Source organism: Lolium perenne, chromosome 1, assembly GCF_019359855.2.
Source record: "Lolium perenne isolate Kyuss_39 chromosome 1, Kyuss_2.0, whole genome shotgun sequence".
In the NCBI taxonomy this organism is placed as follows: Eukaryota; Viridiplantae; Streptophyta; class Magnoliopsida; order Poales; family Poaceae; genus Lolium; species Lolium perenne.
The window spans coordinates 224,552,464-224,567,921 of NC_067244.2; the positions used below are offsets into that span (position 1 = coordinate 224,552,464).

Below are 15,458 nucleotides of genomic sequence, written 5' to 3' on the forward strand. Positions count from 1 at the left end.
CCGTCGAACCGCCCCTCGAAGGTCATCGTACACCACCCAAAGGCAGCTTCGACTTCACAGCAAGAGGAGGCCAACCTGAAGACATTCGGACACGCCGGCACGGAGCCGACTAACACGGTCTTGCAGCAACCAAACCATGTTCAACGCCATTGTCGTTGCCGCCCAAGCCCACTGTCGAGAGTCACCTTATCGCCCAAGCGACCCAAGGTCAAGCACCCTCGAAGATGACGAACATTCGGAGCCGCCGCTCCGACATACCGTTGCTCCGTCGCGCCCTGCGCGTCCACCAAGACCACCACCTTCCGGGGCCGCCGCCCCGACGTACCACCGCTCGCTCTCGAGCTGCGACGCCGCACGAACCATCCACCCGCAACCCACGCTGCACAGGGCAAAAGGCCGCAGACCACGGGCATCACACCAACTCATCCGGGGCCGCCGCCCCGACATAACGTCCGACCGTCCCCTCTAGGACGCGTTTGACCGAGCCGACTGCCCTACCGCCCACACAGCCAGGGTCGCCACCCAAGCCGTGACAAGCCGCATCCCTGCACCATAGAGATGCTGCCGCACCGCCTTCCGGGGCCGCCGCCCCGGCTCACAGCCACCTACCCGAGGCCGCCGCCTCGGCATCCTCCAACGCAGACGGTAAGGCAACGCAGTCCGGCAAACAAACCACCCTCGCCGAGTGAAGTTCACGCCCTCCAAAGACGACGCCTCCAAGAAGGGAAGCGACGAGACCGCCGCCGTCGCCCGCTCTGACCGAGGCAAGAGCTTGGGTTTTCACCCAGAGGGCACGAATCCTCGAAAGCAGGAGAGGTAGAAGCTCCATGACGATGCCTCCAAGAAGGGGAACGGCGCCCTGAGGCGTCGCCATCGTCGGCACCGACCAAGTCGGGCAGAGCTTTCGCTCGGAGCAAGCACCCTACCGCCGAGGCTTCCTTCACCGGTAGGGAAGCCGGAGCACGCCATCATGCGCGCCAGCACCGTCGACCACCTCGCCCACCATGACGCCGCCGCTGCCCGGGATCTCCGCCCCGGCACACCACCACCAACCAGCAGCCGCTGCAACCTGCAGCACCTCCACGGCCAGAGGCCCCTCGCTGGCCAGCACCTCCACCACCACGACGCCCAGACCTCCCGCGCCCTCGCTGGCCCGCAAGGCCCAGATCCGGCCCAGCCGAGCCCGACCACGCCCGGCGCCGCCGCGCCCCGCCACACCCGCACAGCCACCGCGAGCAGGCCGAAGCCAGCGCCGCCGCGCCCGCCACGCCGCCGCGCCCGTCGCACACCGCATCCCGCCGCCGCGGTTCCCCCAATCCGCGAGCTAGTCTCCGCCGGCCGGAGAGAGAACAGGTCCTGCCGCCGCCGCTCCACGTGGGCTTTGCCCGGCGGAGACCACCGGCGACGGCAGGGGAGGAGGGGGCGGAGGGGGAGGGGTGGTTACTGGAGGCTGGTGTCGCCGCCCGTGTCGCCCAGGGGAGGAGCGACGCGGGGGCCTTTTTTTGAAAAGCTTCTGAATATGCTGTAGACAGTAGCGGATTGTATGATGGAGTGAGTGGATGGCTGCCGGGAAGAGGTGCCACATCGCATCGGCTAATCCTCGGGTTTACTTTTGTGCTGGGACACATTAAGATTTTTTTTGCAGGTACGAAAACAAAGAATTAAGAGGGAACAATAGGGGGGGGGGGGGAGCCGACACACACGATGACCCTCTTGATCTTATTTCATTTCGAAAACTAATTACTGGTCAAATTAGATGCGGGTGTTTCAATGACGAGCACCTGTAGTGGGTTTCCCTGCGATGCATTGGACTCGCTCTCCTCTTTCCCGTTCGGGCTGTTCCTTTTACACCTTCTCTGACGATTGTATTTTCGTTACTCATGTAACGGGGGGGGGGGGGGGGGGGGCCCCCACACACACGATGACCCTCTTGATCTTATTTCATTTCGAAAACTAATTACTGGTCAAATTAGATGCGGGTGTTTCAATGACGACGAGCACCTGTAGTGGGTTTCCCTACGATGCGTTGGACTCGCTCTCCTCTTTCCCGTCCGGGCCGTTCCTTTTACACCTTCTCTGACGACTGTATTTTCATTACTCAGTTTGGATGTCGAAAATATGTTGAAGAGATATTGCAATGCACCAACCATACTCACGTAACAGGTAGAGTCATCTTCCCCAAGTATTTCACCCTCTATGAAGGACAATAGGTGTGGTGCTTCATGCCAAGCTCTCTTAATTTTCATCTTAAAAAAACTCTCTTAACGAGGGTCGTGGCCTTGGCCACAACTAGGCGGTGACCGTGGCCACCACCACAAGTACGCCGTGGTCATATTCACTCTTTAGTATATAAATACATCTGAATTATGTTTCTAACCACCAGCCAAATATAATTTGTAAGAGGCCACAAGAACAAATGTTACTGAGTCTTATGCCCATCGCAAAACTCACATAGTTCTACTTTCTTTCACCCTCTTTTTAATAAATTTTCTTTGGTCAGAATTCTGTTTCTAACCACCAGCCAGAAAACTTTGATCCTCAAAGGCATTTTGAGGGTCCACAAAACTTTATAAATGGAGAAAGTAGTACTTTCTTTTGTTATATCCAACATTTTTTAGATGAAGAAAGTAGTACTTAACAACCTTAATATCCACATGCATTTAACAGATACTTAACATATGGATCCATGATCATATCATGCGTCTCAACGTCCTCGAACTAATGTTTCGGTTGCAGTTCGTTGAGAGCAGAAGGAACCTTACTCTAGCAAGCTCGCAAGTGGGGCTTGAAGATGACAGGTGTGGAGTCGCGTGATTCATTTCGGATTACTCATTCTATAACGGTTTAATAGATGCGTACACAACTTAAGACAAATTTTACCTGTTAATTCGTTCAACAACATATCATTTATATACACAATAGCTATACTACTAGATTCATATTTTAAAAAGCTTTGCAGAGATATATATTTATGATATATAATTTATATTTTATTAGCTAAAATCATTGTTAAAGTGTACCTTACATACGTGCCTATTAAACTGATCTGGAGGAGGTAATGAGAATCGGGCAGGAACTCTAACCTAGAACATCTCAAAAAAAAAAGATAAAAACACATCTTACCTGGAAGCAAAATCAATTTTTTCAAAATAATACAAACCAAATTTATAAATAGTACGTGATTTTACAAAATTTGGAATCTAGAACTCGGTCGGCGCGCTAGTTGGCCAATCGGCCACTAGCCAGCCGATTGAGAGCTCGCCCGCAAACTGAGTCCTACATTCGGAAATTTTTAAAGTCACATAGTATTTGTAAAATTAATTTTAAAAATCGTAGTATTATTTTAAAAACAAATCGCGCCGGAAGGCGGCGACCTCGGCCTCGGCCTCAGGGCCGGCGACGACGACCTCGCTGAAGGTGGGCGACGCGCTGCGGTCGGGCCGGCGGCGGTTCACGGAGGCCGACGTGGCGGCGTACGCGGCGGTGAGCGGCGACCGTAACCCGGTGCACCTGGACGACGCCTTCGCCCGCGGGGCCGGCGGGTTCGCGCGCGGCCGCGTTGTCCACGGCATGCTCGCCGCCTCCCTCTTCCCTGCCCTCATCGCCTCTCGCTTCGTACGCATCCCCTGATCCCCTCCCCTCCCTCTCCGGCGTTCCGCCGAACACTCTGCAGGCATGACGAGCCCGATCTGATCGGTGGTTTGCTTTGCGACGATGCAGCCCGGAGCGGTGTACGCGAGCCAGTCGCTCAGGTTCGCCGCGCCGGTTTACGTCGGCGACGAGGCGGCCGCGGAGGTGCGGGCGCTCAACATCAAATCCGCCGGCGGGAGGCACATGTACGTACCCACTATCATCTATCTAACCCCATCTCCTCTCTTCGTTCTATAGACCACTGCTGTTCTTCATGCTGTAACTGATCAGCTCTGTGCTGATTGCAGCGTCAAGTTCACCACCAAGTGCTTCGCCAACGGCCATGAAGATGGCAAGGACACTCTCGCCATTGATGGCGAGGCCATGGTGTTCCTGCCCACGCTGCAGCTCGGCTCGGAGGCCATTGCTGAGTAACAAGTACGTTGAGTTGATGCAAATGCTGTCATGATCTTAGCTTGTTTTGGTGGATCAATCTGCTGTAAACGCTTCTTCTTGCTTTGTTAGAGCTCTGGAATATCCGTCTGTTTTTTCCTTGCTTAGAGAGTTCATGCACTATTGTACTGTGAGATGGTTATTACCTAAAGTGAGTGATCCATGACAATTCCTTTTTATATTATCAAATTAAGATCTTCAAGCTGTTGCAAACTATAAGATCATACAAGCAAGGCGAGTTCTGGCATGAAAACTATGGATCAAATTCTGTCAAAAAACTGAATTATTAATCATTTGAATTGGCCCAACTCTGAACCTCAGCGAACAGCATCACCAGCGAGCAACACATCACAGCAAGCAAGACAGATATCATCACCTTTACTGAATTTATCCTTCTTCTCAAATTCATCCCAGCTAAATATAGTTTTAAGATGTTATTCGCGGCAACGCGGTACCGAAATCGCAAATTTAGAGCAAGGCATCATTATACACCAAAGTTTTTTAAAAGTACACACAGCTCCCCCTTAAGTAAAATGATCACCAGATACTAATACTCTACACTGGGTTGCTCCCTGAGGTTATGCCCTGAGGTATTCTGGCAGCTGCAGGGGCCTTCTTGCTTGGCTTCTCCTTCGATGATATATGCCGCAGAAATAATGGGGATTCAAGCCCACAGTCTTTTGTTTTTCATCCCAAGTTTCATTAGATGAATGTCATTGCTGTTATACCCTTCTTTCGTTAACAATAGGGCCATGTCCCATGGAGCCTCAACTACATGTCAAAAAAACCCAATACAGGCACGGCGTGCAGTTTACCAGAAGGAAAAAAAAAAGGGTACAATATGCTGGTGCATCCGTATGAACTATGGCACGAGCTTTGGCAGCGTAAGCGGCCCGTGGAGGCTTGCGAGGATATTGGCGGCGAGGCACAAGAAGCGCAGCGCTCATCTCGGGATGGTCGGACAGTAGGGCTTGGCCTTTGGCAGCGGAAACAGCTCATGGAGGCTTGCGGGATACGGGCAGCAAGGCACAAGCAGCGCAGTGCTCGTCTCGGGTGGATGGCCAGTAGGGCTCAGCGACGAACAGGTACACACCATCGTATGCATTCCTAATTGCTTGATATGGGTGCGCTCCATTCTACCTGCAGACTTCGGTCTCGGCTCCGCTCTGTTCTACTAGTTTGCTTAGGTGAATTTCGTGCTTGAGTCATGTTAGATTTAAGATTTAGTATCCAATCTGATGGAACATCATCTCCTGAAAAGTCTACCTGGATTTACTGTAGCGCATTTGTTGATCTCTACCTGCTCGTGTTGGGCTTCTTGAAGTATTACTGTTGAATTCATAATTAAATATGTTAAAACATAACAAGAAAATGTCAAAAATGACACAAATTGCTAATGCCAAATACAATAGTGTCACTAACTGAATTTAAAGTAAAGCCCACAATAACATGGTACTTTTCTACTTCTTTTTACATTACTTCTGGTATGAGCAACTATCATTCTACCAAAAAAATACGCTTCAGCCGACCTGCATGTTTGAGGCCTCATGCTTGATCCTCAGGATCTCATTACAAACTTGTCCCATTTCTGGTCGCGCTCTGGGTGATGTCATGGAGCAGGAAAGCGCTATTTTGACCAGTGGAATGACACAACTCTCCATCACATATGCTGCATTGCTGTCATGTTGTAGCATTTCGGGATCAATAATCCCGCAGATGTTCTTCGGAAATGCTCTATCAACAGTTTCATGAAGGGTTGTACCGTCCTTAAATTTCTCAGCAGTTGGACTACACCCTGTTACCATTTGTAACAGAACCACTCCGAAACTGTAGACATCGCCCTTGGTCGATATCTCTTCGCTCATGCCATACTCTGCATTTACATTCATGTACATGTGACAGATTTAGAATGCACACAAATCTGTACAAATCTAGAAGAACAAGCAGAATTGAAAAAGCCTGTCTCACCTGGTGGGATGTATCCGATGGACCCTTTTAGGCTAGCCAAACTTGTTGAACCATCTTCATGTGCATTCAATGTAGTGAATAGAGATCTTGCTATGCCAAAGTCGCTGACATACGCAGTCATGTCATGATCTAAAAGAATATTGCTTGGCTTCAAGTCGCAATGTATTAGTGGAGATGCACACTGGTTATGAAGATAATCCAAAGAAAAAGCTACATCCAAGCCAATATTGATTCTCTGGCTTAGAGTTAGAATATACTTTTCGCTTTCATGGCCCTTTGGATGCAGCCACTTTTCTAGGTTCCCATTGGGCATGTATTGAAACACGATGGCCTTGAAATCTGCCCCGATAGAATCCACTGAAGAGCATGTAGTGATGATTTTGACAAGATTTCGATGGCGTACATTTCGTAGGGCTTCACACTCTGCATTGAAGCTTCTATCTGCTCCATAAATGTCAAGTTTAAATATCTTGATGGCAACTTGATCTTTCTGAAACTGCAGACTTCCCTTATAAACCATTCCAAATGACCCCGAGCCAATCAGGTGTTCAGAAGAGAACCTATTTGTTGCACCTATGATGTCTTCATATGAAATATTCTTTATGCACCCATCTAATCATTGCAAAGTCGAATTTATGTGCATTCTCTTTCTCCAATAAATTTTTGCAATGCATGACAAAATGATTATAACAACAACAATTGGCACTACGATCTCTAGGACTAGAATCAATAATTTGTGTCTTCTTTTCCTGTCAACCAGTGCAGGACAAAGAGGCATACCTCTTGTTGGAACGCTTGCACACAGATGATCATTTCCTTCAAGTGACAATGTGCTAGCATTGTCAAAAACACCTCCTCTTGGAACTGCTCCACTGAAATTGTTGAAGGATAACTTGAGATCTTGCAGAGAGCTCAATTTCGTCAGTAACACTGGGATGTTTCCAGACAAATTATTCTGTGAAATATCCATCTTTTCTATGCCGGCTAAGTTCACAAAAGACTGTGGAATGCTTCCTACAAAAAAATTGTCTTGCATCTCAAGAAACTCCAGAACCAAACACTGTCCAAGAGTGGATGGGATGTTGCCGGACAAGCTGTTATTTGAGATGCTAATTTTCTTCAAATTAATGAGATTTCCAACTTCCTTTGGCACTTCTCCAGATAGATAATTGTGCGACAAGTCAAATTCATAAAGCAAATAAGTTTTAAATATTTCCCTAGGTATACTCCCATCTAGTGAGTTATAAGAAAGGTTGAGCTTTTGGAGTTGAGTGCATCTTCCAATACTTGCAGGTATCCTTCCAGTGAGGTTGTTCCCGTCCAACTTTAGAGCAATCAGCTTAACAAGATTGCCAATATTATCAGGGATTTCGCCTGTGAGTCTGTTATGTGCCAAGGTTAGATCGACCAAGCTGTTCAAGTTCCCAATTGTGGTTGGTATATCGCCAGTGAGATGATTGTAATCCATGTACAACATGGTGAGGCTCTTGAGGCTACTTATCTCTGGTGGTATATGTCCAGAAATTTTATTTTCACTTAGCCACAACCACTGAAGGCTAGCGGAAAGATTGCTGACTGAACTTGGTAATTCCCCTTGAAGATTGATCCCAACCAGAAGCAACATAGTCAATCTAGAGCAATTGGACAGTGAAGAGACAAAGTCCCAGTTACCTGCTTCTAGCCTATTATATGACAAATCAATTTCCTCCAAATTTGGCAATGACCCAAAGAATGGTCTGTAGACAGTGAAGCTGTTGTTATATAGGTAAAGCTGGCTCAGGTGGGAAGCACTGGTAAGGGAAGCTGGTATTGGACCATCAAACATGTTGGTTGAGAGGATTAATCCCTCAATATTTGGGAGTGTGTATCCAATGTCGCAGGGTAATCTTCCAACAAGCGAGTTGTTTGCCATGCCGAGGAATGTCAAGGATGACATGTTGAAGAGAGATGGCGGAACTGCCCCGGATAAGTCGTTTACACTAAGGGTCAGTACCTGTAGTGTTGGAATGTGGCCTAAGCTCTCTGGGATGCTCCCAACTAAATTGTTCTGTGTAAGACGAAGATAAAGTAGGGAGGAAAGGTTACCCAGTGAGGAAGGTATTGTTCCTGAAAGATAGTTACTGCTTAAGTAGAGATACTTAATAAGGGCAGAGGTGGCTGTAAAAGAAGGTATCTGACCAACACTGTTCTGCTGGAGGCAGATAGCAGTAAGCGATGAAGTGTTGAATATGGCCTTCGGGATTTCTCCAGTAATGCTATTACTCATGAGCCTAAGCACTTTAAGAGACCTACTGTTTGCCAGGGACGCCGGGATGACACCCATGAGACCATTCATTCCAAGATCGACATAGGTGAGGTTACGGCTGCTGCTGCCCAGGGACGGCGGTATGTCGCCGGCGAGCCTGTTGCTAGAGAGAATGAGTATGCGCAGCTCAGGAAGATCCCCGAAAGCAGAAGGGATGCTCCCTTGGAGCTTGTTGTTGCTGAAGTCGATGTCTTGGAGATGCTTGCACTGACCTAGGCTAGGTGGGATCTCTCCCTGGAGGGAGTTGTTCCCCAGGCCTAGGATTTGAAGTTGGGAACATGCAGAGAGTTGAGCCGGGATGTTACCTTCTAAACTGTTCATGCTGAGGTTAAGGTTGATGAGCCGGCCTAGAAGGCCCAGCTCAGACGGTATGGCACCATGGAAGCTGTTGTTTGAGAGCTGGAGCTTTGAGAGAGGTGAGGTTGCCGACGCAGGGTGGAATGGAGCCTGTGATGCCTTGCGAAGCAAGGTTTACCACGACGACATGACAGGGAAGCCGTGCGCTGCAAGTGACCCCATGCCAGTCGCAGAACTCCGTGGAGGCGTTACTGGTCCATGAGGCGAAAACCGTGGCTGGGCCTGAGAGTTGTGACCTGAAGCAGAGGAGAGCCTGTCTATCTATTTCGATGTCAACGTCGTCGCAGATGGCTAATGGTAGGTTGAGGAAGAAGGCGAAGAGGTAAAGAAAGCAGACAAGGCCAGCTGGAAACAAGCCACTCGGGGAGGCGGCCATTGCTGCGAGCTCTCCGTTGCACAAGGGTGTTCAAGCTAGGAATATTGTGTAACACGAGCTCACTGTAGGAACTAGATAGAAAGATGCATACATGCATCTGGAGCCTGGCTGGTGTGTATTCAAATACCATTGGCTATGCAGTATGCGGCCGATTGGATTAATTCGAGGTGGTAATTTTTGACTTGTCCAGCATGGAGTAGCAAGTCGTTGGGTTTAGTTGGAGTCACTCAAAAACCATTTGGCAAGGCGACCTTGGAGTCTAGCTGGTGTTGTTCAAAAAACATTTGGCTAACTGACTGCTTGGATTCAGTTGGGAGTGGTTATTATTGACTTTTACAGCATGGAGTAGCAAAGCCGTTGCTTTCTAGGCACTGAGATACTACAATACTTTGCATCGGCCCAGCAAGAAGCAGAGTACTCCAATCTCCCATGGTATGAGCGCTCACCTCATCTTATCTTGAATAGTCAGGCCGCACTTTTAATTCTTGGAGTGGTCTGGGACGCTGTATCTGTGAGGAACTCTGGCATTCCGACCTGATTTCTGAAAGCATAAATACACATGCAAGCAGCTAACTAGCTTACTCGGGAGAGGGAAGACAGACTCGCTTCTTTTTGAGAAAATCGATCAACCTTCTTAGAGAGAGGGGATTGATGGCAGTCGTTCTGCTATCCGCTGCGCAAGGATGCGATGGTCCTGCCGTTGAGCATCCAGCCGTTCCAGGCGCCGATGATACGTCCTCGGCTGCAGTAGAGCCTCCAGCCGTTCCAGATGTCGGTAATACGTCCTCGGCTTCTCCTGCCGTTAACCCTCCTCCAGCCGTTCCAGGCGGTGACATCCTGGATGCTGATCCGACAGTTCAACCTCCACCAGCTCCAGGTAACTTCTGAGAGCTTTTGAGCCTTTGGTTCTTTTTTTTCCTTTATTAATCTAGACAACTGTGAATTAATTCATAGATGTGACTCTGATGGAGTAGTTTTCTTATGGAAAACTAAAACTGTATTTCATCGATTTCTACTACTCTGTAACAGTTATTCCATGCCGTTGCAGTTTCATCGGATGGTCCAACTCACAGCTTCCGTCCCATTAAGCGTCCAGGGGACATCGATCCATGTTCATCGAATTCCTGATGGACCTAAGGGGCCCCAGGGAGCTCAGTAGCCACAGAATCAAGACAAGCTGGTGTAAACACTAGAATTTGCCTTTCATCCCATTGATCGTCCTTTGGGAGGGCATTCTTAGGGCATCTCCAGCGGGCCGACGCATTTCGGACGTCCGAAATGTCCGTTTGCGTCGGCCCGCAGACGCGATGTAGCCCAGGGCGACCGTTTGCGTCTTGGGTACCTCCAGCGGTGCCGACGCATTTTTTGACCGGGGACAGCGTCAAGCTCGCTAATGGCGTTTTACGTCCCGTCGAGGACTGCCGCCGGCGATTAACTGTTCCCACACGACGACGATCGTTCCCGCGCTTGCCCAATACATTGGCAAGTTTCGCCGTCGTTTCGCGCACGCGGGAAACGCCCTGCGCGCCAACGCCGTTTCCCGCCCCGCCGTGGCTATATATTGTGGACACCGGCGGGGGCGACGGGCACACCTCAAGCTACCATCCATCCATGGCCGACCACATGAATTGGGAGCATGTTGTTCACATGTGCCGCCAGCTCCACCCGAAGGAGGAGGTAGCCGCCGCCGGCGTTGAGGCCCAGCAGCTGGACCTGGAGGTGGCGGCGGCAAGGCGGAGGTCGCGGAGGCGGAGGCGGAGGCGGCAGAGCGCGCGGAAGGGCGCCTCGCGGCGACCAGGGCGGAGATCGCCAACGCCATGGCCGAGCTCGCCGACACCAGGGCCGAGCTCGCGGAGGCGCGGCGGCCATCGCGGCCCTCGGCCGGCGCCGTCATCCACGACATCGCGGATGACGACGCCCCCGGACCCATGCGCTTCGAGTGCGCCGGCGAGCAGCGGATTCTGCTCGCGTCCTTCGAGTCCCTGGCTGGGGACGCCCAGCGCCGTCAGGCTTGGGTGGAGGAGGAGGAAGCCCATAGCTATGCGATGGCCATGGCTCGGGGTTAATGTGCTCCGACCCGGACTCGCTCCCGGCGTAGGGGCCCTTCTCCCGCGCGGGTCGAGCAGAGAACCGCGAGCCGGAGGCCGCCATCGCCGCCAGGGACGGCGGTGGCGGCGGCAGCTAGGGACAGGGCCCGCTTCGCCGCCGACATGGCGGCGATCCAGCGGCGGTCCAGCGAACGAGGACGCGGCGCAGCGGTCTGTGCAGCGGCGGAGGAGGAGGCTCGGGCGGCGGAGGCGGCGGTCCGAGCGGCGGAGGAGGAGGAGGAGGGACGGGCGGCGGCGGAGGAGGGACGGGCGGCGGCGGAGGAGGCCTCGGCGACGGCCCCGTGGGACAGCGCCACGGCCGAGGCCCTCGAACGCCGCAGGCGGCAGGACGAGATGTCCCGTCGCCGGCGTGCGCGGCGCGCGGAGTGCGCGAAGCGCTCCCACTTCGACGACGCCGCCGGCCCTTCCGACGGCCAGTAGTAGGGCGCGCGACTGCGAGTAACCGAGGCCGGTGTAGGTCGCGCGACGGCGTGTAGGTACGGCCGTTGTAGTTTTAGGTTAACTCGACTAACCATCTCTGTAAAGATGGTCCTTTTGGCCAATCAATAGTAATGAAAAAAATCTTTTGCTTATCTAGTCACTGCCGACCGGGCCTGGATGTACCCAACGCGGACACATTCCGCGACCGCCGAGCGTCCGCGGAGACGCAAACCTGGCGCATATTTGGGCCAGGTTTGCGTCTCCGTGGACGGCCCGGTCACTTTGCGTCGCCCCGCTGGAGCAGGCCCCAGACGCATTTCCGGTCACGGCGGACGAAAACGGTCGCTCAGCGTCCGTTTGCGTCGCGCCGCTGGAGATGCCCTTATTCATCGGATTCTTGGGGGACCTCGGTAGCCGCATAATCAGGACAAGCTGATGTCCACACTAGAAATTTTCTTTTCTTTTTTTATTGTGGTGATCATATTTGGATTTGAATTAATCTTGTGGCAAAAGTTATATTTCTGAGAATAATTCTGAAATAAGTGGAGGGGATTTTGAGCTGCAATGGTGCCACAATGTGCATATTAACTCCTAAAAGATTGTCTAACATGCTATTCTACACATGAAAATGCACACACGCATGCAGAGTACGCAAATTCATCAGGGGAAGCTATAACTAAAGTTTTTATTGGATGCTCTAAATTGGTACATTTGCACGGGAGGTCTGGGCTCGGTTCCAACATTCGCACAATCATGCTGTGCTGGTTGCTGCTACCTCTGCCTCGGTCAACAGGGCAAAGCTGCGTCGTGGCAAGAGCTGTGAGCAAAAGAAGGAAAATATTGCCTTCTCGGTTTATGCTTTCTGGCATATTTGGAAGGAGCCGGGTCGTCGTATTTTTCAGAACGAGTCGTTAAAAGTAGATACAGAAAACTCGTTCTAACACTTTTGCGTTCGTCTGAGTCTTGTGTAACTAGTTTAAGTGAATTGCATTTTTTTCGAGAATACATCCAGGTGTACTAATCATATAGAAGAAAGGGCAAGAAAGCCCGAACCACATGTATCACTACCAACAAGGGGTGGCAGCTCCCCTACTGAAGGAAAACCTAATCTCCATCTCTCCACGAAAAAGGAAAAGGCTCGGGAAATCCAAAGGACTCCGAGCGAAAAAGCCTAGCTACACGCCACCTTTGGTACTCCTCCCTAATCCTATTTTTTTTCGATAAAGGGAATATATTAATATCAAAACGATACCAATTACACCCAACCTCTGCAACAACGCACCACCCTAATGGCACTACGGATGCACACAGCCAAAAAAAAAAAAAGAAAACTAAGAAACAAAAGTCCCGCTACAGTATCTCGGGCCTAACAACAGCAATACATCACAACACCTGAAATGCAGAATCTCCAAAAACGACGCCTCCAAGAAGGGAATAGTGCGCGAACACCATCGTCGCCCGATCAACGATCTTAGGTTTTCACCCTGAAGATAGTCCCCGCTCTCAAAACAATGCCTCCAACAAGGTCATTGCCAGGCACAACCAAGCATAGGCCAGACCTTGGGTTTTCACCCTGAAAGGTAGGACTCTGAACTTCACCTGTATTGTCGCCCCCACTTTCATACCGCTGCTGTGAAGTCCGGAACACCAAGCAAGTCCCTCAACAACGCGGAGACTTGAACCTCCCTTAGCTAGTCCTCCCCTCCGGCCTTCATGAACTTCTCTTCTTCCGACTTTCATCATGGATCCATAGTCACTTGATGTCAACACAGAAAAAGAGCTTCGCGCCGCTCCCTCCAGAACCAATCGGTCGGAATAAAAGCATGGGTGCGCACGACCGAATACCACCGATCCAGCAAACTCCAGGCAAAAAGCACTGTTACATTCGCCGGCGGAGCCTTCCGGAACTCAACACTCCGGCTAGATCATGAGTCCAGGCCTCCGGTAGGTCTTCCTCTTCACGCAAGAGAGACCCTAGGACCACCGCCTTTATTCAGGTCGGACCCCCACGTCGACGACCATCCCGGGCTGGCCACTCCAACCCTCCACCGGCGACTCCGTCGCCGGCTTCCAAGCATCTCCATCTCGCCGCCGGAACGCGGTGATAGATCGATAGATCCACCACCACCAACCGCAGGCCAACCCTCTCCGGCGAAGAAGAGGGCCACCTCCACCGTCTTACCCAAGGCTGCTGCCCCGGGCGACCTCGTGTCGCGGGTGAAGCCCGAGATCCCCTCCTCCCTAATCCTATGCCTGATGGCGCCACTGATTGGCCCGGCTTTTGACTGTTTGATTTCCTTTCAGCTGATGGCACACGTCGAGGGATTATTGTTGCATGGCGCTCTGACTGCCTCCAGTTGACCACAAGACACAAAGGTGACTTCTCCATCACCATGGATGTCCAGTCACTCAAGGACGCCAAGTCATGGGTGCTAACCTCTGTCTATGGTCCACAAGAGATTGCCAAGGAGTTTTTCTTAGCTGAATTGGTGCAGATTGGCTCCTCGGTTCAGTCACCATGGATCATCAATGGGGACTTCAACCTAGTAGCTGACCCGACGGAGAAAAGCAATGGGAGGGTGAATCGGCGCATGATGAACAAATTCCACCACACAATGAACTCGCTGGCGCTGCAGGACATGCCACGCCAGGGCAGAAGCTTCACTTGGAGCAACGAGCAGGAGTAGCCAATCCTTGACAGAGTTATGTTCAACCCGCTATGGGAGGACGTTTACCCAATCAGCGACCTAAGTGCTCAATATATCAGACCACTGTCCGCTCCTCTTGACTTGCTCTTCCGCCAGGCCAAGATCATACAGATTCAGTTTTGAAAATTACCAAGATCATACAGATTCAGTTTTGAAAATTACTGGCCCAAACTGCCAGGTTTCTCGGAGGTGGTCCAGAGCGCATGGTCTTCAGCTATGGTCACCGCTCCGCATCTTGGATACTAAACTGATGGCGACGGCTAAGGCTTTGCGCAGCTGGGGGCAACGAAAACAAGGTCAGTTCGCTCTTCTCTTTCAAATTGCAAACGAAGTTATTTTGAGACTTGACGAGGCTAGGGAGAGGAGGAGGTTGTCAGATGGCGAGAGAAACCTGCGGGCATTCCTCAATGGAAAGTGTTTGGCTTCTCGCCTCGCTTGAACGCACAAGGCTTAGAGCATCTCCTTCCCAAATCGCGCCGGATTGAGCGTTTGGGGAATGTATTTCGTTCGTGTCGCGTTTGCGGGACGTCGCTCCCTAGCCGCCACCCCAAACATTAAAATACTCTTTTATTTTTTTTTGCATTTTTATTTCAATAAAGAGAAGTAATATTCCACAAATTAATACATAATTGGGAACGTGGTTTACACGAAGACACAATTTGGAACATGGTTTTTCACAAACTAATACATAATTTGAACCATGGTTGACACAAATATAAAATATTGCAAAAAAACTAAACCTAACTAGGTCGTAAATCGAAGGTTTCCTGTGTTCACTGCTAAGAAAGAACACTCGAGGGCACACCCAGTTACCCAAACTGGAAAATCCAACGGGCAGATGGTGCCCTTGTTGGTTCTACCGATGACGAACATCCAGAAACCTCCGTGCACGTATTCGCTGCGAAGAAACAACACTCTTCATCAGTCGTCCTCCTCGTCGGTGCTGTCGCCGTGGTAGTCCCGGCGGCAGCGCGTCTCGTCGAAGACCTTGACGCTCATGTCCCTGTCGCCAAAGTAGGAGAACAGGAGGATGAAGCCGGCTTCGAGGCTGTGGTGGCGCACGAACTTCTCCCAACCGATGTGGAGGCACGTGCACGTCGTAGATCACGTCGACGATCCACCGGTAGTAGCCG

The 15,458-nt window shown here is 51.0% G+C and overlaps 1 protein-coding gene and 1 pseudogene across 1 annotated transcript; one reads left to right on the forward strand and one right to left on the reverse strand.

Moving 5' to 3' along the window:
- Positions 1-970: 970 nt before the first annotated feature.
- Positions 971-4,285, forward strand: LOC127338502 (3-hydroxyacyl-[acyl-carrier-protein] dehydratase, mitochondrial-like). The gene is made up of 4 exons (XM_071824686.1): positions 971-1,327; positions 3,337-3,615; positions 3,721-3,836; positions 3,939-4,285. Exons 1-4 carry the CDS (start codon positions 971-973, stop codon positions 4,063-4,065), a joined length of 879 nt encoding a protein of 292 aa, XP_071680787.1. The 3' UTR covers positions 4,066-4,285.
- Positions 4,286-5,192: 907 nt separating this feature from the next.
- Positions 5,193-9,089, reverse strand: LOC127327256 (uncharacterized; annotated as a pseudogene).
- Positions 9,090-15,458: the final 6,369 nt, after the last annotated feature.